At 40.5% G+C, this 22149-nt stretch overlaps 1 protein-coding gene across 4 annotated transcripts; it reads left to right on the top strand.

Moving 5' to 3' along the window:
- Positions 1 to 21417, top strand: NCOA4 (nuclear receptor coactivator 4). 4 transcript variants are annotated; one of them, XM_006188784.3, is made up of 10 exons: positions 1 to 139; positions 13293 to 13447; positions 14686 to 14826; positions 15016 to 15104; positions 15401 to 15509; positions 16056 to 16145; positions 16680 to 16823; positions 17902 to 18915; positions 19333 to 19473; positions 19834 to 21417. In XM_006188784.3, the coding sequence occupies exons 2-10, from the start codon at positions 13295 to 13297 to the stop codon at positions 19837 to 19839; spliced, it is 1887 nt and encodes a 628-aa protein (XP_006188846.2). In that variant the 5' UTR covers positions 1 to 139; positions 13293 to 13294; the 3' UTR covers positions 19840 to 21417. The 4 variants fall into 4 exon arrangements, with proteins under 4 accessions (XP_006188846.2, XP_032347575.1, XP_032347577.1 ...); XM_032491684.1 differs by having other exon boundaries at positions 16677 to 16823; XM_032491686.1 differs by having other exon boundaries at positions 31 to 136; positions 16677 to 16823.
- The last annotated feature ends 732 nt before the right edge of the window (positions 21418 to 22149 follow it).

Raw genomic sequence — 22149 nt, 5'->3', positions numbered from 1 at the left:
TGTCAAACGTGTTGTGTAAGGCGTGGGAAGAAGGTTGCGTTCTCGCGAGAATTCTGCCTTTTCGGCCCTTGGCTTATTTCGGGCTGTGTCTCTGTCCACGGAGGTCTTCTCGGATCCCCGGAAGCGGCACTCGGAGGTGGTAAGAACCGGAGTGGTCAGCCGGGCGGGTGTCCCTTCTCCTGCTCTCACGCCGCGGGTTGGTCTGGGGCGCCATGACCGCTTTCCCTGCCGGCCGAGCCCTGTCTGGGCCTGCGTTTGGAGGCCGGCCTCTCCCTCGATCCGCCAGCCCCCGGGGGCCATCTCCTCCTGCCTGCCCGCCGGCCCGGGCCGGTCCGCCTCTCCCCTGCCCTCGGCTCTCTCGGCCCGAGGGCCACCTCTTTCTCCCTGCCCCGCCCCAGCTTGTCCTCCCCTCTAATACTTGAGACACGCTAGCCTGGGGACCACCTCCGCCTGCCTGCCCTCCCCTCTTACCGCTCCGGCCTCGGGTGTGACAGCTCCAAGTTTTTGTTTGCTCTCGCCTGGGTCTCTTGGAGCGAGGAGGGGCCCGTTTTCCCGACTGAGACCAGAGTATATGCATTCCTAGCCCTGTTGGATGGAAACGCGAAGAAGATAATTAGGGAGGGGGGGCTGTACCTGCCAACACAGCGTTACTTACCTTATCGTACAAGTAATTCTCCGAACAATTTCGAAAGATAGCTTGATTATTTCTTTTTTTACAGATGAGAAGAGCGAGGCTTGCAATTTCATAGATTCATTGCACCAACAATTGTTTTTTCAGCGCCTAAATGTTCAGGGTGTGGAGGGTATAGCAATGAGAAAAAAAAGGACACAGCCCTTATTTTCATGAACTAAATTCTTGTGGCAGGAACAATACTTATATTGTCTTAGGTGCCACGTGATATAATAGGGATGATGCGATCAAGAATGGTGAAGGCAGAGAGCTAGTCTGTAGAGTCTTTTCACCATAAAGGCAGAGCTTTTTCACCATACCGTTTGGTGGTGTTTTCTAATCAGGGTAAGGTTCACCATAGCATAACTGTTTCCATCAGCCACTTGGTAATATGGAAATATGGTTGTAGGGACTTTGAGTTACTTCCTGGGTTAGGAAAGGGCAGGTAGTCATAGTTGGTTCATTTCTGCACGTGAGTGCTGGTGTGACATTTCTGAACTTTAAAGAACCTCAGAACCTTTGAGGAAGACTTACCCAGATGCTACAGTGGTGCAAGTTACTTGGTTTGCTCTTTGAAGGTTTGCTAGCTTGTGGATTTGTTAAGTAAGGTATAGCATGTAAAGTCTAGTATGGTGACATTTCTTGCATTTCACTTCTTCCCCCTTTTCTGTGGATCTTTTGTCCTTGGGTCCCTAGGGAAAAAATCCTAGTGGTCTAAAGTTTTATTGTACTGTATTTTGTGTCTAAATAAACTTCTACAATGACATTACTACTTTTGGGCAAAGAGGTATTTCAGAAGTGGAAAGGCATGGTGAACTATGTAAGGAAAGGAAAATGTGATTCTCAGAGAGGGAGGAGATATCTTATTTTAGAATTACATGGGACTCCCCACCCCCATTTTATTAAGATTAAGTCAGTTTAGCTGTGCCCCAGTCTTAGAAGCCTGTGTAGGGACTTCATAAAACTGCACAGGCTATTCTGACACATATCCCTGCCCCGCTGGCTTCTTGGCTCCTGTTTTATGATAATTTCTCTCATTAAGTAAGTGTTAGCACACTAGAAAGCATTCAGAGCCAGTCGTTTTTGCTGCTGATGGGCTTCTAAATCTCAGTCTCTTATTTCAAAATCTTATAATTTTCTTAGTTTTTGGTGACTCAGTGACACAGAATTTCCTCAAAATTGCCACTTTACCATTGTGCCCTTAGGGTCTTTCACAGTAAGTGTCAGCTTAGGCACTCAATAAATATTTGTTGAATGAATATATAAACTCTTAATACCTAAAGGATCCCTTCAAGATGCATTATACATACATACATCCATACATGTGGTTGGAGCTTTAGACTCAGATCTGGGATTAAATCTTGGTTCTTTTACTTGGAAGCCTGTGACTGTAGGTAATATATCTAACCTTGTCAAGCCTTAGTGTCTCTGTGTTTAAAATTGTGATGATAATGTGTATCTGCCTTAAAGTTTTGTGAGGACCAAATGAGATAATGTGTTTAAAAAAAAAAGGCTTGGCACATAGGTACATAGATACATTAAATACTTACTGAATTCATTCTTCCGACAAATATTTCTTGAACACCTACTATATTACAATGAATAAAAAAGGCAGAGTCCCTGCCTGTATTACAATGAACAAAAGGAGAAAGTCTCTGCCTATATACCCTCTAGTGTGTTTTCTGAAGTGGGGTCAGAAAATAAATTGTTTCTACATGTCAGATTGTAATAATACAATGGAGATAATTTTAAAATAAAATATATGAAGGGGGAGCATGTGGAAGGAAGACTTATTTTATGTAGACTAGTGAGAAAGATGACACTAAGGAAGAGAAGGAGTGGGCAGGATATCTGGAGGGAAATGCAAGGGCCCTGAGGCATCCTTAGTATGTGGGAGGAGCAGCAAAGAGGCCATTGTGGCTGGACTGAGTGAGCAAAGAGGAGGGGAGGAGTGGGCAGCAGTAATGAGGTTTCTGCAGGAGTCCTGGAGAGAGATGAGAGTGACTTATTTCACTGATGAACTACATAAAAGAAGTCCTTCTTTATTATCATACCCCATTCTCTTATCAAAAGTATAAAAATAGCTAATACCTACATAGCTCTTCTATTGTAAGTGCTTTGCATATGTTGATCTTTGACCTCTTTCCAAAAAAGTATACCCAGCCTCAGAGAATGAAGACTTGTCACTATGCAGGATACGCAGTGGAATGTGCTGCTAGATCAGAGAGCACCTTCAGAGTGTTACTGAAATCAGTGAATTCAGTGCCTCCGTATAGATACCAGTTAGGTTGCAAGTCTAAAGGGTCTACAATAAGGGACCAACCAATATGTATATAATGAATGGGGTTAAGTTCAGTTTCATGAAGGAACTGTAGATTTCCATGGCCATTTTATTACTCTTCCTGCTACTTTTTGGCTGGCTGGCTGGCTGGCTGGCTGGCTGGCTGGCTTGCTTGCTTGCTTGCTTTCAATTGAAGTGTAGTCCGTTACAGTGTGTCAGTTTCTCATATACAGAATAATGTCCCAGTCACGCATATATATATACATATATTCATTTTCATATTCTTTTCCACTTAAGATTATTACAAGATATAGAATATAGTTCCCTGTATTCTGCAGAAGAAATTTATTTTTTATCTACATATAGTGGTTAACATTTGCAAATCTCAAACTCCCAAATTTATCCCTTTGGCTTTGTTTTTAATGTAGATGTGTCTAAATACATTGTTGCCACATAGAAGACATGGACAATGCAGGTGGCCTAGGCTGATAGGGGCCCCAGCTGGCCACTTTTGCTCTGGCGAATTGCTCTAGTAGTGTTTCTATGTTTGTCAGTTAGAGGAGCTGCCGTAGAGTTCTTCTCAGCTTGTCTTCTTTGCTCGTTAAACCATAACACTACAGTCATAATTTATAAACTTCCTGCCTAGCCTACAATACCTCAGATCCTGGCATGTCATCCTTACTCTTTGAATTAGATAGATTCACTGGCAAGTGAACAAAAAGTTATTTTGAGGGTGCTTTTTTTTTTTTTTTAATACTTCTGACTTATGAATTTTTCATTTTAACTCTCTTAGCCATTCTTATTCCAAGACATCATCTCTGGTTTTGCTTGGCTCAGTCATGCAGTGGAATCAAGATGTTCTTCTTTGAGACTTGGAGTATGTTTGGGGCTAAATATTCCTCTTATTTAGCATTGCCTTGAGCGCTCTACACATGTGATGATTTGGTTCAGTGAAGGAATGAATAACTGGCAAAATAGGTTAAAAGGTTTTGCTTGTCAGTTGGTCATAGACAAGAAGTTAAGTCTTTTAATACTTGGACAATTACAGACTTCATAAGAATGTGATCTCAGGTATATTTTGAGTTTTAATTTAGTGTTATTGCTATTCCCCCAGGCTTTAAAGAAGGGGAAATATTTTATTACTTGTTTACTTATGTGGGGAAAACCACAAGATGTTTACCACATAAAATCAGGGATAAAATAATATTATTATTGTGATGATAAATAACATATTTTCCTAACCTTGGCTGTATTATGGCAAGAAGTTTCAATTTGAAGATAGGGTGCAGCTCTAGTCTGAAAGCCTACCAAACTTCTGTTATGTCAGCTGAAATTTCTGTGGTACTGCAAAATTTGGGGAACCTACCCTCCCCCTGCCCACAGTTGGTGATAAATACAGTTAATGTTTCCCCTTTAACTCACAGATCAGCTGGTGCTTGTGAATCTGTGTGGCTGAACTTTGTTGGGTCTGGCATCTGGACCTTGTGCCTGTCTCAGTGCCATTCTTGGAATCATGGTTTCAGTAGCAAATCCTTTGCTAGTTTTGCCTTGTTTGAAAGAAAACTAAAAGTAATGGTTATGCTAGAAACATTTTCAGCACTGAAAAACCTTCCTGAATTAATGCAGGCCTTGGTAGGACATCAAGTTGATTACCGATGTTTGAAGCAGAACTATACCATACGCATTGTGGCTGGTCTGAACTTGAGTGTTCGTTTATCATTTTTTCACCCATCCATTTATTAAACAGGTATTTAGCCCCTGTTGAGTTGAAAGCTACAACATTGCACAACTCTAGGGACACTGTTTTCTTTATGCCAGTTCCATAGAACAAATAGAATGTAAAGGGGGTAAAGCCAAGATACTGATACCAGGCTGTCCGTTCAGCACTAAGCCACATAATACATAGTCCCTTCTCTCGAGGAGCTCTTGGGCTAAGGAGGCAGACATGTAACACTAAGGATAACGTGTGTCATCGTTGTCATGCTGGAAACTTAACAGATTACAGTGGACCCAGAGGAGGTGGCACCTAACTCTTGGCCAAAACTACTAAGAAGTGGGATGGTTGGTCAGGAAAGGCTTAATAATGGTGGTGACTTAGGCATAGTCAGAAAAGCTGACAGGTAAGGAGAAAGGAAGGAACCAGCATTGCTGGCGCAGGGAACTGGGAGAGCCAGGCTGGACAAGGCACACCAACCTGGACTATGTGACAGCTGTCCAGAAGCTCATGGTATGGGGGAGATAGAAGGAGGGTCAGGGTGAAGCCAGAAAACAGAGAACTTTATAAAGCCTTTATAAGAAATTTGGACTATCCTAAAGGTAGGTGGGGAGCCATTGGAGAGTGAGAGTTTATGCTCTTTTTAGATGAGATGATTACTAATCTACTAGGAAGTGGATGGTTCTCTAGTTTTGAGACAGCATAGAAATCTTGAAGCAGAAGAGAGGTAAAATGCCTTATGACTTTTGCCCCTTTAGAATCTGAACATTTCATAAAGATGCAAAGGCAAATAACAAAGCTTAAGGGAGTAAAGAGGTGCCTCAAAGTCTGAATGCAGAATTCTTCTAGATTTTTTTTCTATTTGTTGTTTTTTTTTCGTTGGGGGAGGGAGGTAATTAAATTTATTTATTTAGTGGAGGTACTGGGGATTGAACCCAGGACCTTGTGCACGCTAGGCATGCACTCTACCACTGAGCTAGATACTCCCCCTCTTCTAGATTTTTATGATTTTTTTCCTCCCCAGTCTATTTATGTTTATATACTATTTAATACATCGCATCATTATAGTAACAACTAAAGCTGTTATAAACTGACAGAATAACACTGACTCTCAGTAATCATAAGTCAGTTCAAGTGAAGGAGAGCTGGAGCATTTAGTGTGCTGAGGCATTGGTCAGAATCCTTTAAAGAGAACATAGAGACCACTGGTCATATAGGTGATGGTCGACAAAGTTCCTGCTGCATTTACATTGTGACTATTTTGTAGGGGCATATAAAAGAGAGATGAAATAAAAAAAAAAAAAGGAGAGATGAAAGTTCTTGACATTAGCCGTATTTTTATGGACTGAGAATTCCTTCTTCCTTGCCACTGACTTAAAGTACAAAGGGCTATCAAATTTTAACTTTCATCATTCAGAAGTATGTCTAGCTTTTTTCGTATCTTCACAAAATGCTATCCAATGAAGATACTCTGAATTAGGAGAGAAATTGTTCTCTCATTATTTTTGGTAGTGAATGTCTGAAATGGGAGTCCAGAAACTGTGCACATCACAGATAAAGCCAGTGCTTCCATAAACTATTCACCTGAAATCTGAGGGATGCTTAATTGAAGGTGTGGTCTTTAGTGTCTAGTGGCCTTTGCTTTTTTTCATGTGGTTTTGCTTTACTCTTATTGTTTATGAAAATAGCTTCATATGCATAGACAAGAGCAAGTATTTTACATTAAAACAATCGATTTAAAAGGAATGACACTGCTGTCTAGATTCTGCCTTCTGGCCTGATTGGATAAGCGGCTATCAGGATTATTTTTGGAGAAAAAGGCATCCAACTAGTAGTACCATGAGCATGATAATCAGCAGACAGGAAGTACTTACTGAGTGCCAGGACGAGCCCTAAACATTTTTAATATATTAATTCATATGATTCTCATTATTGTCCTCATTTTACAGATGGGGAAACTGAGGCACAGATTGGTTAAGTGACTTGCCAAAGGTTACACAGCATCTATATGGCAGAGCCAGGTTTTGTACCAAAGCGGTCTAGATCCAGAGTCCATCCTCTTAACTATTATGTATTACTGCCTCTCCAGGTAGGTCTTTCACGACTGTATGCCCAGCATCCACAATAGAGCTCGGCGTCTGGTTGGTGCGCAACTTGTTGAATGAGAGGCATCCGCGAGTGTTAAAAGCAGCACTGGACTGAGGCCGTGTGGGAGTGTGTTTGAGAGGGAGACAGAGACACGGGGGTACAGGTAGAGGTGTGTCACATATGTAAGGAGATGTCGGAGCCTGAAACAAAAGCCGAGGGCTGAACCCCCGCTAGGCTGACTAGTAATCTCGGAGGGAGTCATGAGCTACTGGTCGGGAACATTCCAATAATAACTCCGGAAACCTGACTGATCCACTGTTTGTTATTTCTCTGTAGTGATTAGCAGCAAAATCCTTAAATCCTTGAGGTCTTGACGATTTGGGGCGCGGATCAGGGTGTACACAGGGTAAGCGCTGGAGCAGGTGGGCTGAGGAGAGGCTGCTGGAGGGGACTGTCGGGGCTCTGCAAGCTGGCTTCGCCCGCAGCGGTCGGGAGCCCGACAGGCGCAGGAGCCAAGGTGGAGCCAAGATGGAGCCAAGCCGGAGCCTTACGGGAGGCTGGGGTCCTGGGGCTGGGGGAGGGCCAAGTGGGCCGCCCGAGTGGGCGGAGCCTCCCGTCCCACCCCGGCGCCGACGTGCGCGCTCCCGCCCGCCCCTGGCCAGACGCGCGGGCGGGGCGAGGCGCGGCCTACCGGCTTGGGGTCCTTCCTCACCCCGGTGCTGGATAAAGTGGCCTCCTGCTTGCCCGGCAGCTTCTCGCGGCGGGGACCTGGTCTGCGAGGTACGTCCGGCAGCCCAGGCCCTTGCCGGGCTGGGAGTGGGCCCTGACGCTGGGGCTGTGCGCATGCGTGCTGGGCGGTTGCGGTGCCAGCTCTGAAACCGAGAGTGAACGCGCGGCTGCGGCTTCCTAGGGGGACGCGCCAGGCTGCTTCGGGCGACTGTGCTCTTCGAAAGTGTTGGGGAACCTGGAAAGTGTTATGAGTCACTGTTGGTTTTGAAGTAGAAACGCCTTACTTGGCATTAGGTGGTAATGACCAGTTTTGTGGTCAGTTTTCATTTATTGCTTCGCAAAGTTATGCTGGGATTGAGTGCTCATAGTTACATGTATTAAGGTAGGCAAATCTGAGCGCAGTAAGGTCTGAAGAGTTAAACGATCTTAAAATAGGCAGTCGTGAAGTTATTATTACCTTATTTTGTTTATGTCTGTTCAGGCATTAACCTTTATTTAACGTGGTTTTTAAAAAATTATGGAGAATCAGATCCTGAATTTTAGAAGCTGTTTGTTAAAGAATTAAAGGGCTAGGATAAAATATGTGTATATAACTTTTGAGTTAATGAATTATGATTATTAAAAAAACTTATTTTTTAAAACTGACAATAAGAAGAAAGAACGTGTCCAGTAAAGAAATGTCTCAAGGTAAAGTTGAATGCGGACTATTACTGTTTTATAGTTTATAATTTTTTTCCTGAAACTTTGTACAATTGTTTTAATATATATTGTCTCATCCAAGATAACCAAATTGACAATTAGTATTTCGAATTTAGTAATCCGTAGAGCATAATACGTATTCTGTGGATTTTTTTTAAGGGCTTGGTCTTCTAGCAATGATTCAGATGCTCAGAAAATAGTAAAAAGTGAACATCTTTTTTGGAGAGGAGGGCCAGGTGGGAATGGGGACAAACAGTGAGACCTGGAAGGTGCAGTTGGAAACCACACATGGTCTAAGTCTTCATTCAGACAGACCAGAGGAATGGCACACGGAGTGGTTGTAAGATGTGAGATCAGAACTCAGGGCTCTTGCTCCTGACCTTCGTACTTGGAAATGTTTTGATTATCCTCAGCTTATCATGACCTGCAAGGGTACTATTTTTGTTAGTATTAACCAAGGAAGAAGGTTCTGAAAAATTGTTATATTTTATTGAAGACTATGAGAATGGACTGAGATTCTTAATGGAGGGTGTTCCGATAGTAATCCATTGGAATGTTCACTTTAATCTCCAGTGTTGGCAAATAAAAATAGTTTATGGGTGATAATACACTAAAGGAAGAACAAATTGGTCAGGGGGAGAGAATCCAGGACTAAACCTTAGTTATAAACCCAAGTCTATGTGTTACGGCTTTGGCCCTTTAGATGGGTCATTTAAATTATCTGGACCTTTGTGGCTTCATCTATAAAGTAAGAGTCATCTACTAAAGAGATGGCTAAGTGTTTTTCAGCTTTAAATTGTGGTTTATTTTGGTCACAAGAAGGTTATAGCTCTTTGGGAATTTTATGGTTAAACCGTATGATAAAGACTTAGCTTCGTTTGTGGTTTAGTTGCTCAATTCTGGTTTCATGATCTTAGGATTTCATAACTAGATTTGTGCAAGGCATTGTGCAAGTATGGCATAGATAGTTTGTGGAACTCTTCTTTGAGGAAAACCTGGAGCTTTATTTATTTGTTTGAGGGACATTTTGTTTTCTCCTCCATTTCTTCCTTCCCCCTAAACCTAGAACAGGAATCCAAGAATCCAAGAGTCCTTAATTTTAGAAAGCACTTAAACTTTTAACTTTGTCTCAAAAATTACACATTTAAGGCACTCCTCTTTTGAAGGTGATAGGGCAGTAGTTTAGACTATAAAGGTGAAGAGAAAAATACATTTTTAGTAGTCTTTCATTGATTTGAGTTTTAGAATTAGATCTGATTTGGTCCAATCTTCTTACAGGTAAGAAAACAGGCAAAAGTATTCATACTTGGGATATATTAGAGGATTTAAACTATTGAGTTTTTGCCGTAAAGACAACTTGCCTTTTTGCTGTGTTGTATAGTGAAAGAGTAGATGGGAGCTAATATTTATTAAACAAACACCACATCTTACCCCTAAGTCTATGAGGTAGGTATTGTTATCTTCACTTATGAATTAGGACATTAGATTCCAAAGGGCAAATGGTCCAATGTCATAGCATTGATTAATGGCTAAATGATTCTAAGTCAGGGCCTCCTCACTTCAAAGCTTTTCTAGCTTCAGTGTTGCTTTCTGTAGTCCAAAGGTAGAGGTTCCTAAGGTCCCCATAACTCAGCTAAACCTAGTAACAGTAACAACCAAAGTGTTAGAAAGTGCAGTGTGCGGGGGCTGGGTTAAGTGCTTACAGGCAGATTTGTTTCACTTTAACTTCATTGCATCGCTCTGTAGCCATTGTCATTGTCTCCATTTTTCCAGAAGAAATTGAGGCCTTGAGAAGTTAAGTAGCTAGCTCATGGGTCTCAAGGTTGCAGATGGAGCTGGAGTTGTGGTTTGTCATTACTCTGCCTCTTAACTATCACCCTACACTGGCTCTTGGACCTGAAACAAATGGTGAATTGTTGAAATTGACCATATGAGCTGGGTAACTCATACTAGTCTCTTTGGAGGTGACATTTCATAAAGCTAGCCAGGCTTCACCTTACGGTGATTTGAATTCACCCATGTGATGGAGTTCTTGATTACAGCTCTGAGGGCTTCCTCCTCACTGCAGTACAAGAAGGCAAGCCTTTGTACATCTCCTTTCTTGGGATCTAGGCTGTGGAAGCTGACTGCCCCTTGACTGCTCCCCAGGGGCGAGAAGGGGCCGAGCCAAGGGCAGCGATAAGCATCCTGAGACTGGCCATAAAGAAATGAAACAGGTTTTTTAGTGAAGAATGGGCTCCAGAGACCCTTATTCTAACAAGATTACTGAAAGGATAACAGTCATTTAAATTTGAAAACCTGGGATAAATATGTGGGAAAAAATCAGTTTTGTAACTTTTAATTCTCATCCTACCTTCTGTCCATAGCTGATAAAGGCAAAATCCAATTTGTGTACTTTTGCTGTATTCTGTTCTTACAGGCAGTTGAATAGTCCTTGTGATTGACTTGAGAAGACTTACTTCGTAAGTCAGCACTGTATGCATTTAAGTTTGTCTCCCACATGATCTAGAGCTCTGGGTTTTTTGACATTGTGAAGCAATGTTTCAATTTAACTTTATTGATTAGATTTTACACTTTGCCAGGCATTGTGGCATTCCATATAAATGCTGAGGACCTAAGAATGAGAAATTTGGCGCAGGTGAAAGTTGCTAGTACATTTGAAAGACAGCTAAACGTGCTTTGCATATAACTAACTTAAGTGCAGAGTGAAGCTACTTGTGGTAATGAGGTGACCCTCCACTCTCCGAATATGAGCCAGCATTTTGCTCACATTATGCAGGTATTTTTCATAGTTCCTACAGTGTGCACCAAGTATACACTAACAGATGTGCTTAAAACAGGGCCACTTACAGTGTAAAAAAAAAAAGTATCAAAGTAGCTACAGCTGGTGTTTCAAGAGTTGGAAAAAATCTCCCAAGGGGATTCCTGTCAAATCCAGTTGATGAAGCCCCTCCTTTTTAGAGATCATTATGGGGAAACAGACTGTGGTAACAAAGTAACAAGGGGAAGTTAGAAAGTTTCATGATCTTTCAGTTTTTTTTTTTTTTTTAGGAACTCTCGTTCCTGAATGTGACTCTTTTGCTGAGATGGTCAAAAGGAAGCCTATTGGGCTTCTTCCCCCCATTTTCTATTTCTGAGGGTTGGGAATCACACTGCATTTGGCCCTTCTGAGCTTCTGGGTAGCCAGCCACCTGGCCCTAAAAGGGCTTGCAGATGCAGTGTAGGGCAGCGTTCCCTGTGTCTCAGACGAGCACTTAGCCACCGGGATGGCTCTATGCTGGGTAGACTGCTGTCAGCTGAAAGCTGGCTTGCTTCTCTGAGAAGGTCATTGCCTTCAGGACTGTTAGGAAGGTTTTTCAGATGTTGCCTCCGATGTCTCCTATTAATCCTCCTCTACCCGCTTTGGGTTATTCTGAACAAGTCTAATTCTGTTTTACAGGGTCTGTAAATATTCCAGAATGGTAATCTTGTCCTCTCAGAGACTTCTCTTATCTAGACTAAACAGCCTCCCTTCCTAGAGCAGTTTTTCATGGTTTCGAGGCCTCTTTCTTTTCTTTCTAAATGCCTCTTTCTAAAGTTTGTTATTCAGAAAGGAATTTCAAAATTAGCCTAATAAACATGGAATGGGTTAATCCTGTGGCAAACGTTATACTTTTGGTAAAGGTAGTCAAATAGTGTGTAAGTCATTTCCCCCTGAGATCCAGCACACTGCTGACTCATAGAGCTTGCTTTCAATTAAAAGTCTCCATCCTTTTAAAAACATTTATTCTCTTCCATTTTGTCCCCCCTGTTCAACTTAAAAAAATCTACGTTTTATTTTGTAAGATTCAACAGCAATGTAGATTGTTTTGAAATCTATTTTTGTTATAGCCTCATGTTATCTTTAACTCTAATATCTGCCTTCTGTGTTTTCATCCAATCAGTTAGAGCAAACAGTTGAGTAACTGGGGAAATGGGCATATCTCTAAAAACTTGACAGCCTGGCTTCACTCCATTATCCTTTGAGTACTTTGTAAAAAATAATCTTATGATTCATTTTAGTTGTCCTTCTGTTTCACCCATGTTCACTTTGTGCACAAAGATAGTATCCAGCCTTGTCACAAGTCTTACTGTCGTCCAGATATATCGTGTGTATAGGATTACATTGACTGGCTGGTTTAGTAAAACCAGGAAATAATTTTGGTGTCACAGGGCTTAGTGAACCTATGCTGGGCAACAGTGGCCACTGCTTTCTTATGTATTTAGAAACCACCTCTGATTCTGGATCTATCCAGATGGACTCCCCCCGACTGTTGTCCCAGCAGTGTTTGTCAAGCTTTGCTTTGTTGCTTTTCTGACAGTCTTCTGTCCCAGTCTCATGTCATTATATCTTGGGTTCTGTGGTATTCTTTCCCCTTCTCTTTCTTCTCTCCCATATAGCTAAACCTGTTGGAAAATTCTCTAGTTTCTCACACAGATTTCTCTAAGTACCTCCCTTATGTCAGAATCCTATGGAATTGTTTTTTAGAGTTACATTCTTTAGCTATGAAGCCATCCCTAAGTTCTTCCAAAAAAAAAAAAAAAAAAAAAAAAAGATAAGTTAAAAATTTAAACCTCCCAATAATTTTAGGTATATGTCAGATCCAAACAGTGTTGTAAACTCTGTGTATCAGGTTATTTATTTATTTTTTTTTTTGCAGCTTCTTTTTAAAATAATCATGGGTCCTTCTAGGCCTTTTAGTCTTTACCTCTAAATCTTTAAGAACACATGCCCCCTGTGACTTTATGTAAATGGAAACTTACACTCTAGTGTTCTTTAAACTTTTGGGAGGTTGTATGCCCTCTTAATTTGGGAAAATCAGTGTATTTTTTTCAGAAAATCTGTTCATATGTAAAGTGTACAGTAGATGCATAGAATCTGGGGGGTAGGAACACAGTAGTGGTGGTGCAGGTTGAGGGGAGGAAGAGGAGGCAGTATTTATTAAGAGTATGTTTTGCTCTGTTGGAAGTAATTAAGTAGTTAGTAACGGAGCTGGTTGGAATGATCATTTGGGGGATGATTGTAAGGTGGCTTTTGGTTGTAATTATGGTGCAATTTGGATTGTTCCTTTTTTTTTTTTTTTCTTTTAAAGGAATGGTGAGCAGAATGAGTACCTCACAGGACGAGAGTGGCTGTTCCAGTAATAGAGAACCCCTTTTGAGGTGTTGTGATGCACGGAGGGACTTGGAGCTTGCTATTGGTGGAGTTCTCCGGGCTGAACAGCAAATTAAAGATAACTTGCGAGAGGTGTGACGTGTGCTTGTCTCTTCCCTTGTTTGAATGCTTAGCACAGGGCTGGTTTAAAGCATGGCCAGGGGATTGGCTTCTCCCAACCAAAAAGTTTCACCCCATGCCTTGCATGGTCTGCCTGAAATGTGGGTGCCTTTGATTCCAAAGGGAAAATAAAGCAGATGTTAGAAGAGTCTGGAAACTTTTGTACCACCTTAGAGAATTCAGTTCAGCATGCATTTTTGATGGCTTCTCTGTGTAGCCCCTGTGCCAAGCATCGCTATCAATTAAAAAGTAACAAAATGAATGAGCTTATTACCTCATTGAACGGCTTAGTTGTGTCCTTGATGCATAAAGGATGGCACTTCAACATGACCCCTACCATCTTTTAACTGGGTATTGGCGTGATTTTGGTGGTGGCATGGTTCTGTAAATGACTTAATTGTTAGAGCAAGCCAGAATGAATTCTGTTCCTTCCATTGGCCTCATAGCATCCTGTTGGTGAGTGGGTAGACCAAGCGTTACATGACTTTGAAATACTTTACTATACCGAAAAAGGTGTTTTAGAGTATAGTTTCTTATGTGGGTTCTCATGGATGATTTACAGCTATAATGATTTTCTTCCTTAGGATTTTTATATTTATCCTTCTTTTTAATCACTATGTATGTTTCCAGAAACATTTAGTTTATAATTTTATGTAAACTGTCTTCTGGCTGTTGACATGTAGTGGTGCATCTCTTTACTTAATTGGCCTCCTGTCAATGTATTGCTGATTTGGAAGGTGACAAAAGAGATAAGAGCTAGCTGCTAAATAAATATTCTTGTCTTATTCCACTGATGAATTTATAAAACTATAGGTTTTCAAATTATATGAAAAACTGAGGGGTATCTGTATAACGTGACATATCCTTGTATTTTCTCTTGATAACTTTAGGACACCCAAAATAAACCTGATCCTCTTAGGAGGGGTGTTGAAGGAGGATTTTAGAGTTAGATATGCCTTTATGGCTGGAGTTCTTGAACTGAGGTTCATGGAGCTTTGGTGGTTCGAGAGTTGGGTTTTGGGACACTAAACCCTGAAATTAAAGGCAAAATTTTGAATGTATGCCTTTTTCTGGGGAGACATTCCATACATGCCATTGAATAATCAAAAGGATTTGCGACCCCCAGGATTTTAAGAACCTCACCATTCTGTGGAAAACACTGTTCTTTGAGCTTAAACCACTAGTGAAGCTAACATATGTATGTTTCCTAGGTCAAAGCCCAGATTCACAGCTGCATAAGTCGTCACCTGGAATGCCTTCGAAGCCGCGAGGTGTGGCTGTATGAACAAGTCGATCTCATCTGTCAGCTTAAAGAGGAGACACTTCAGCAGCAGGCCCAGCAGCTCTACTGGGTAAGGTGACTGCAAGGCTGTAGTTGGTTTGAGTATGGTTTCTGGTTCCAGAAACTGTCTTTGCTGTAATGTAGCGTTAATATAGATCAGATGAAAATTTAATCTAAAGTAGTATTTGCTCTTTATTGACTTGGATACATTTGGTGCTTTTAGTATCATTGTGGCTAGATGTTTTCATTTTTCTTACAGTTACTGGGCCAGTTCAATTGTCTCATTCACCAGCTGGAGTGCACCCAAAACAAAGATCTAGCCAATCAAGTCTCTGTGTGCTTGGAGAGGTAGAGACCTTTTTTGCTTGTTTTTGGCTCTTTTGACTTTGGTGTATTAAAAAAGAGTCATTTTGTAACTCACTGCATGTCTTGGATTAAACTTGACTTCTCTGTGATAAGATCATTCTGTTTTATATATTTAATATTTTACTTGGTGGTGCATGGTTAAGACGTCTACCTTTGGTTGAGTTTCATAGTAAAAGTACAGTTGTTTCAAGTAACTCACAATTTGGTTTTTATTTTGGATGAATCTGAAACAGATATTTCTTTAAAAGAGTCAAGTTTTGTCTATTTTTTTCCTCCAGACTGGGCAGTTTGACCCTCAAACCTGAAGATTCAACTGTCCTCCTCTTTGAAGCTGACACAACTGCTCTGCGCCAGGCCATCACCACATTTGGGTCCCTCAAGACCATGGTGAGTAGCACTGATCTCAGGAGGTTCATGGTGAGCTTCTCAGGCCTGTGGCCTCTCAATTGGTCTTGAAAATATCACCATGTTTCACTATGAATAGTGGCTTTCTTGATAACCTGGAAAACTTCAGAAATTTCATGTTCCGATTAAGTTGGTGGAGCATTAGGCTGGTAGTTCTTGGAATGTGGTATTTTAGATAGTCTCTAGAACTCGTCTTGTATCTCTTTAAATCCCTTTGATGTATTTCTTATAAAATTTATGGTTTGAATGATCTTTACTGTAAAAGTCACACATGGTCTCATTTGGGTCTTATTAAAAGCAGTAATACTATCAATTCTGGTGAAGATCTCTTACATGAAAATAGTTATGTAGCAGAGAATTCTCAGATTTGATAACTGCTTCTCGGGTCACTGAATTTAGTGTAAAGAATATTCTAGTGAAATGGTTAACACTTTGCTTAATGCTTTTGAAATTTAGAAATTACAATTTCACTTTTTTGGTATAAAGCATAACATTAATAAACATGATTAATTTGCTTTTATTTTACAGCAAATTCCTGAGCACCTGATGACTCATGCTGGTTCATCAAATATTGGGCCCTTCCTGGAGAAAAGAGGCTACATCCCATTGCCAGAGCAGGTAAGGCATCATTTTGTTTCTGGTAACTGAGTTACTACTTGGCTTGTATAGTTCTTTTGAGTTTTGATTATAAATCACTTTTTTTTTTTTTTGTTAAAAGGCATGGGTGGTAATGAGTAAGTTTATGCAGTTAAGTGTTTCCCTAGAGACTGAATGTCGGAAATTTAGAGGCTTTAGAGGTGTTGAGTAGGAAAGTAATTGCTATCAATTAGTTCATAAGAAATTATCATTAGCTTTCTGATCAGGTTGGTGCTTTCTTAGGAATCCTTCTCTTTATCATTCATAGAGATGACTTACTTCTAAAGGCAATGTGAACATAGGATTCTAGACATGTTGAGCTGAGAAGAAGCCTGGAGACCAGCTCTACTCCTTGTTTTGTAGCTGTGAAAATGGAGGCTCAGGGAAGTCATGGGACTTGTGCGGGGTCAGCACCAAACCATATTTAGAAGAGCTTAGGTCTCCTGCTCTTCTGGCGAACTTCCTACTGCATTTGACATTGCCTTGTTAAGCAGCAAAGTATTATGTAATTAGCAGAAGTCAGCATCCAGCACCACAGCTGTCCCTCTCAGCGAATGGCTCCTTGGAAGCAAACCTGCCAGTGGTCGCCAGGCTCCTTACACGCCCAGCACCAAACTCCAGGACTGGCTCACCCAAAAGCAGACCTCGGAGAATAGTCAGGTGTGTTGCTGCCTTATTGTTTCTGAGATAGATGTGGTAGATGGATTACTTATTGCTGAGAGTGTATGTCTTTGTTTCATTTTTCGTTCTGGTTTGGGAACCATATATTGTTAATAACTTTTTATTATAATAGTGACACCTCTTCACTGTAAAAGCTTAGAAATATAAATACAAGTCCATAATCCCATATGCAGAGACCACCACTGTAACGCTTTTTTTTATGCATACATATACTTAAAAAAAAATCATTCTGTAAATCTTGTTTTTGGCTAGCAGATTTTTTTTTCACTAACAGAGCATTTATATATTGTTCTGTCATTTAATTTTTTTCTATAAAATCCTTCATAGTATATTTCATTGATTGGCTATAGAATCCAGTTTTTCTGAATATAAATAAAATTCCTCTACACATCCAGAAGCTAATTATTTATGTACATTCTTGATTAGTTGTCGAGGAGTAAATTCCTCAAAGTTGCATTTGTAGATTACAATTCTGCAGACCCTTTAAGGCTCCTGATACATATTGCCAGTCTGGCTTTCCAGGAAGTTGATACCAATTTATATTCCCACCAGCAGAGTACTGAAGTTACCTGCTTCCTGAAACTTCTCCAGTAGTGGTAGTCTTTTACAAGTTTCTTTTTCCCTCTGAATTTGACACGTAACAATTTTACTTTTGAGTTTCTTAGATTACTAAGGAGGTTGGGTATTTTTCATGTTTACTATTAGCCTTCTTTGATGACTTGTCTCATCATACCCTTTGCTCATTTTTGTCTTCTTTATTCATAAAGTCACAGTATGTGGAACTGCTCATCTCTTTTCTATCAAATATGCCACAAATGCTTTTTCCCTAGTTTGCCTCAGTATTTTTTTTTTAAACTGCAGAAAGTTAAGTTTTTAATGTAGTCAAGTACAGTTTAATATCTCAATAGAGAAATCCTTAGTCTCTTGCCTTTGTATATTGAAATGTAGAAACATTGGGCAGTGCGGGAAATAGGCAAATAGAGAACTCTTATCATTGACTCCCAAGGCAGTCACGATGTTCTGGTGAACTAACTAATACTGTGTACTTCTTGTACAGACTTCTGCCAGAGCCTGCAGTTTCTTTAGTAACATCTGGGGCAATCTAACGGGCTTGGAAAACTGGCTCCAGAAGAGTCAGCAACAAGTAGTTTCTGAAAAACCAAGCTACCAAAAGTGTAACAGCCATTCTACGACCAGTTCTTACTCCACTGAAATTGAAAAGCTTGGAGATCTAGAGCTCTTGGAGCAAGATGAGATGGAGCTTTCTGACTGGCTGGTGACTCCCCAGGAATCCCATAAGCTGGAGAAGCCTGGGAGTGGCAGCTGTGAAACCAGAGAGAAGTTTAAGCTCTTGTTCCAGGTGTTCCAGGAGTCTTACAGCGTGAGTGATTGGCTTGTCAAGCCTGATTCCTGTACCAATTGTCAGGGTAACCAGCCCAAAGGTGTGGAGATTGAAAACTTGGGCAATCTAAAGTGCCTGAATGACCACTTGGAGGCCAAGAAACCCTTGTCCACTCCCAGTGTGATTACTGAGGATTGGCTCGTCCAGAACCATCAAGACCCATATAAAGTAGAGGAGGTCTGCAAAGCCAATGAGCCCTGTTCCAGCTTTGCAGAGTGCGTGTGTGATGAAAACTGTGAGAAGGAAGCTCTGTGTAAGTGGCTTCTGAAGAAAGAAGGAAAGGATAAAAATGGCATGCCTGTGGAACCAAAACCTGAGCCTGAGAAACGTGAAGATTCCCTGGATATGTGGCTCTGTCCATCCAGAAAAGAGGCACCAGAACAAGCTAAGGCACCCAAGCCAATGGCTTCCTCAATTGCTGACTCCTTCCAGGTCATAAGGAACAGTCCCTTGTCAGGGTGGCTCATCACCCCCTCCTGCAAAGAAGGATGTCCCAAGGAAGTTCCTAGAACCGAGCACAGAGCTGGTAAACAGAAGCTTACGAGCCCCTTGCCCACTTCCTGGTGTCCCTTTAAAACAACTGACTGGGTCTTGCCAGGGCTGAAGACAGAAGACCATACCCAGATATCCTCAGGAGAGGACAAGTGGCTACTTCGAAAGAAGGCCAAGGTGGGCACAAGACATTAGAACAGCACCATCTGAAATATATTTAATAGATTTTTATTTCTTTAATCCCAAACTTTGCATATGGGCCAGATCCTTAAATATGTTAAATGTGGCTTAAGTATTAATTTTGGTCTGATGTTACCAACAAAATGGAAGATTTAAGATTTTTCAGACTGAAATTTTTGTGCATTTTCTAGGCCCCTAATCCCCATCCTGCAGGCACAAAAAAACGCTGGCCTGTTTTGTAGCTGTTTATGGGAAAGATTAAGGGTAGATAAAACATGTCTACCCTTTGCTCTGTTATTAGAATGCCCAACATTTGCATTATTCTTTATAGACACTATACTGTTTGGAAGATGAATTGTTGGTCTCTTGCCCCCCCAGTTGTCATGTAGCAACCCACTTTTTTTCTTCTTGCAGGAAGTATTACTTAACTCACCTCTACAGGAGGAACGGAACTTCCCCCCAGACCGTTACGGCTTCCCAGCAGTTTGTGATCTCTTTGCCTGTATGCAGCTTAAAGTGGATAAAGAAAAGTGGTTGTATCGAACTCCTCTACAGGTGGGTACCTGCCACTAGTGTAAATATTTTAATTTTAGCTGCTGAAATCTTTTGTCTTCATATATGAAGTCATACTTTGCCTATTGAACTGTATTCCTTTGAATGGTTTGTATATTAGGTGACAGTGGGAGAGAGGGTGACCGTAAAAACTTCGTGTATTTCACTTGAACTTGCTTCATGAAATAACTAGGACATACTTGAAAGTGACCTTTCAAGATGATGTGGCTGTCAGGAGAATTTCTGGAGCCTGTGTGGATTCTTGTAGCTTATTGAGAAATGAGAGCTTTAAGGTGGGGAGAAACTTGCTTTTTTTTTTTATCTTGCAGTGAAGTGACTTTTTCTGTGGGCTTTTCTTTACAGATGTGAAGGAATGGAGGACTAGAGTCGAGCAACTTTTCTGCAGATTATCACAAATCCATGAGCCGAGTGACTGCAGCTTGCCAAATCATTTTTTCTGGGTCTGATGCAGTTCCTTTCCTGGCTAATTTCAAACCAATGAAGAGAAAAGTCATCAAATTATAAGTTACTGTGTAAAAGAAAAAGGCTGTTTGTTGATACTGAGGTGATTCAGTTCCTTCTTACAGAAGTATTAATTCACTCCTATACTAGAAACACAGCATCTTAGTGGATAGGTCTTTTTCATACGCCTCCATGGCTCCTTAGATTGGGTTACGAGAAGTACATTGAAACACTGTAGTTTTAAAAAATGAAATCATTCTATAATCAAGGTGTGTTGATACATTATTCTGAAGCTAGTAAGCTTACCTGATCTTTTGATTGCCCTTCTTTGGATGATTCTCTTGCTGTGGGTTTTCTTCCATTAATGGTGAAGTCTTCTGTTTAATAATACACAATATACTTTACACAAATAATTAACCTTGCCAATATAGTGGTTTTCCTTACCAAAATGTGTATTAACAATCTTGGCAGTTTTTGACATCAGTTATAAATCATTTTAGTTTATATGCCAGATTCTATGTTATTTTTCTTTCAAAAGAAACTCAGTTACAAGTTTTGTCTTTATTCTCTACCCTTCTCTAAATGTTAAGGTATCTAGGGAGCTCTCTTAGAAGGGCTCCATACTGCTTGAAGACTAGATTCAGGGTGGTCCTAGCCTTTCAATTTACTATGCCCTACAGGCAAAAGAACCCCAGTGCCGACTAATCGAAAAGCAAAAGGCAAGACATGCTGGCAGTGTATTACTTGAACCGTTCACTATCCTCAAGTGTTACTGGTGCATCCTGTGTAAATGGAAGCTGAACTTCACACCTGGTGCTTTTAACTAGGGATGAATCAAATGTTCTCTCACTGCAAGCATAGCTTACCTATACCTCTAGAAGTATAATGCAGTGACATTTTAGTGAATAGGCTGTTTTGAACACTTGTGCCTTGGGGTGTTTACTGAAGCTTTATGAGAACTATCGATACTTCCTTAGTATCCTTAAAGTTATGTCCATGCTTTGAAGTTTCACTGTAGGAGAGAAATGGAATTTATACCATGTTACAAAATTCTCAGAGACATCTTAGCTGCTTTCCAGGCTTTGAAGCTATTAAGCCATTCAACTTGCCTCTATGTTACTGGAAATACTTTTGCTAAAGTTTGTGACGTGGTCATCTAGAAAGCCCTGTTGGGGAAACTTCCCAGTGCCAGTGTCGTTGCCACACAGCTTCATTAGAACTCTTGACCCACAGTTGAAAACAGCCTCCTATTATTTTTTAGTTCCCCCAGATACCATTTAGAACTTTAAAAGTAAAGGTGGTGGGTAAAAACTTAAGAAGGAGCCTTTTCATTTATCTTAGGTTGCAGGAAACTTTGTAGTTTTTGAAGTTTAACACATTGTGTATTCCTAAATTTACATTAAGCACTGTGCTAATGAGTATGTAAAACATTCTTTTGCATTGATGTGTTTTGTACCTCCCTCCATTAAAAGCATAACAGCCAAACAGTTGTCGTGTATATTTGTAAAACACCTTGTCACAAAATTATATAAATGTGATATCCTTTGGTTAGGAGTACAGCACAGAAACACCTGAACGTAGAAAAGTTATTTTTATATTTCACTTACATAAAGTGCATTGATACTTTATCTTAAATTAGTAGACAGGTATATTATCACTAACTTCCATCTTCAGTCTTTTCTTGCAAATTTTTCACATCTTTTAATTTTTAATCTGCTCTGTTGCAGGTGAAATAGATTAAACTGCTTTTTTCTCTAACTAGAGGACTTCAGCTAAGGTTCAGTGCTTTTCTGCCAAATTCCTTCTTACTAGATGCATCCAGAAAGGCCCTACTTCACTTTCTCTAATCTTAACCACCACCAGTTGTTCAGAAGTCATTATGTATATATGTAACCTGTGGTGTAATCTTACTGTTAACTTCGTTTCATAGATGAGAAAACAAACTCAGAAATTAAATAACTTGCCCTTACTTTCTTTAGCTTTCCCAAGACTTCCTTAAAAACATACTAGCTTGTCTGTGTCATCTTTTCTTCTAATTATCCCCAGTAAGATGAATTAATGTGTACAGAACTAATCATGATTGTTGGACAGACTGTAGAAAAGCTTTCACCTAGTTAATGCTGCCAGTGGCCCTTCATTTCAACACAAAAATGAAAACGTGTTTTATTTCAGCCTAGTGGGGCAAAAACAAATGCCAAGAGTAACTTCCACATTAAC

This window comes from Camelus ferus, chromosome 11, assembly GCF_009834535.1.
Source record: "Camelus ferus isolate YT-003-E chromosome 11, BCGSAC_Cfer_1.0, whole genome shotgun sequence".
NCBI classification, from domain to species: Eukaryota; Metazoa; Chordata; class Mammalia; order Artiodactyla; family Camelidae; genus Camelus; species Camelus ferus.
Note: the sequence above shows the minus strand (reverse complement) of the source record. Positions and strands in the feature narration are given on the sequence as shown.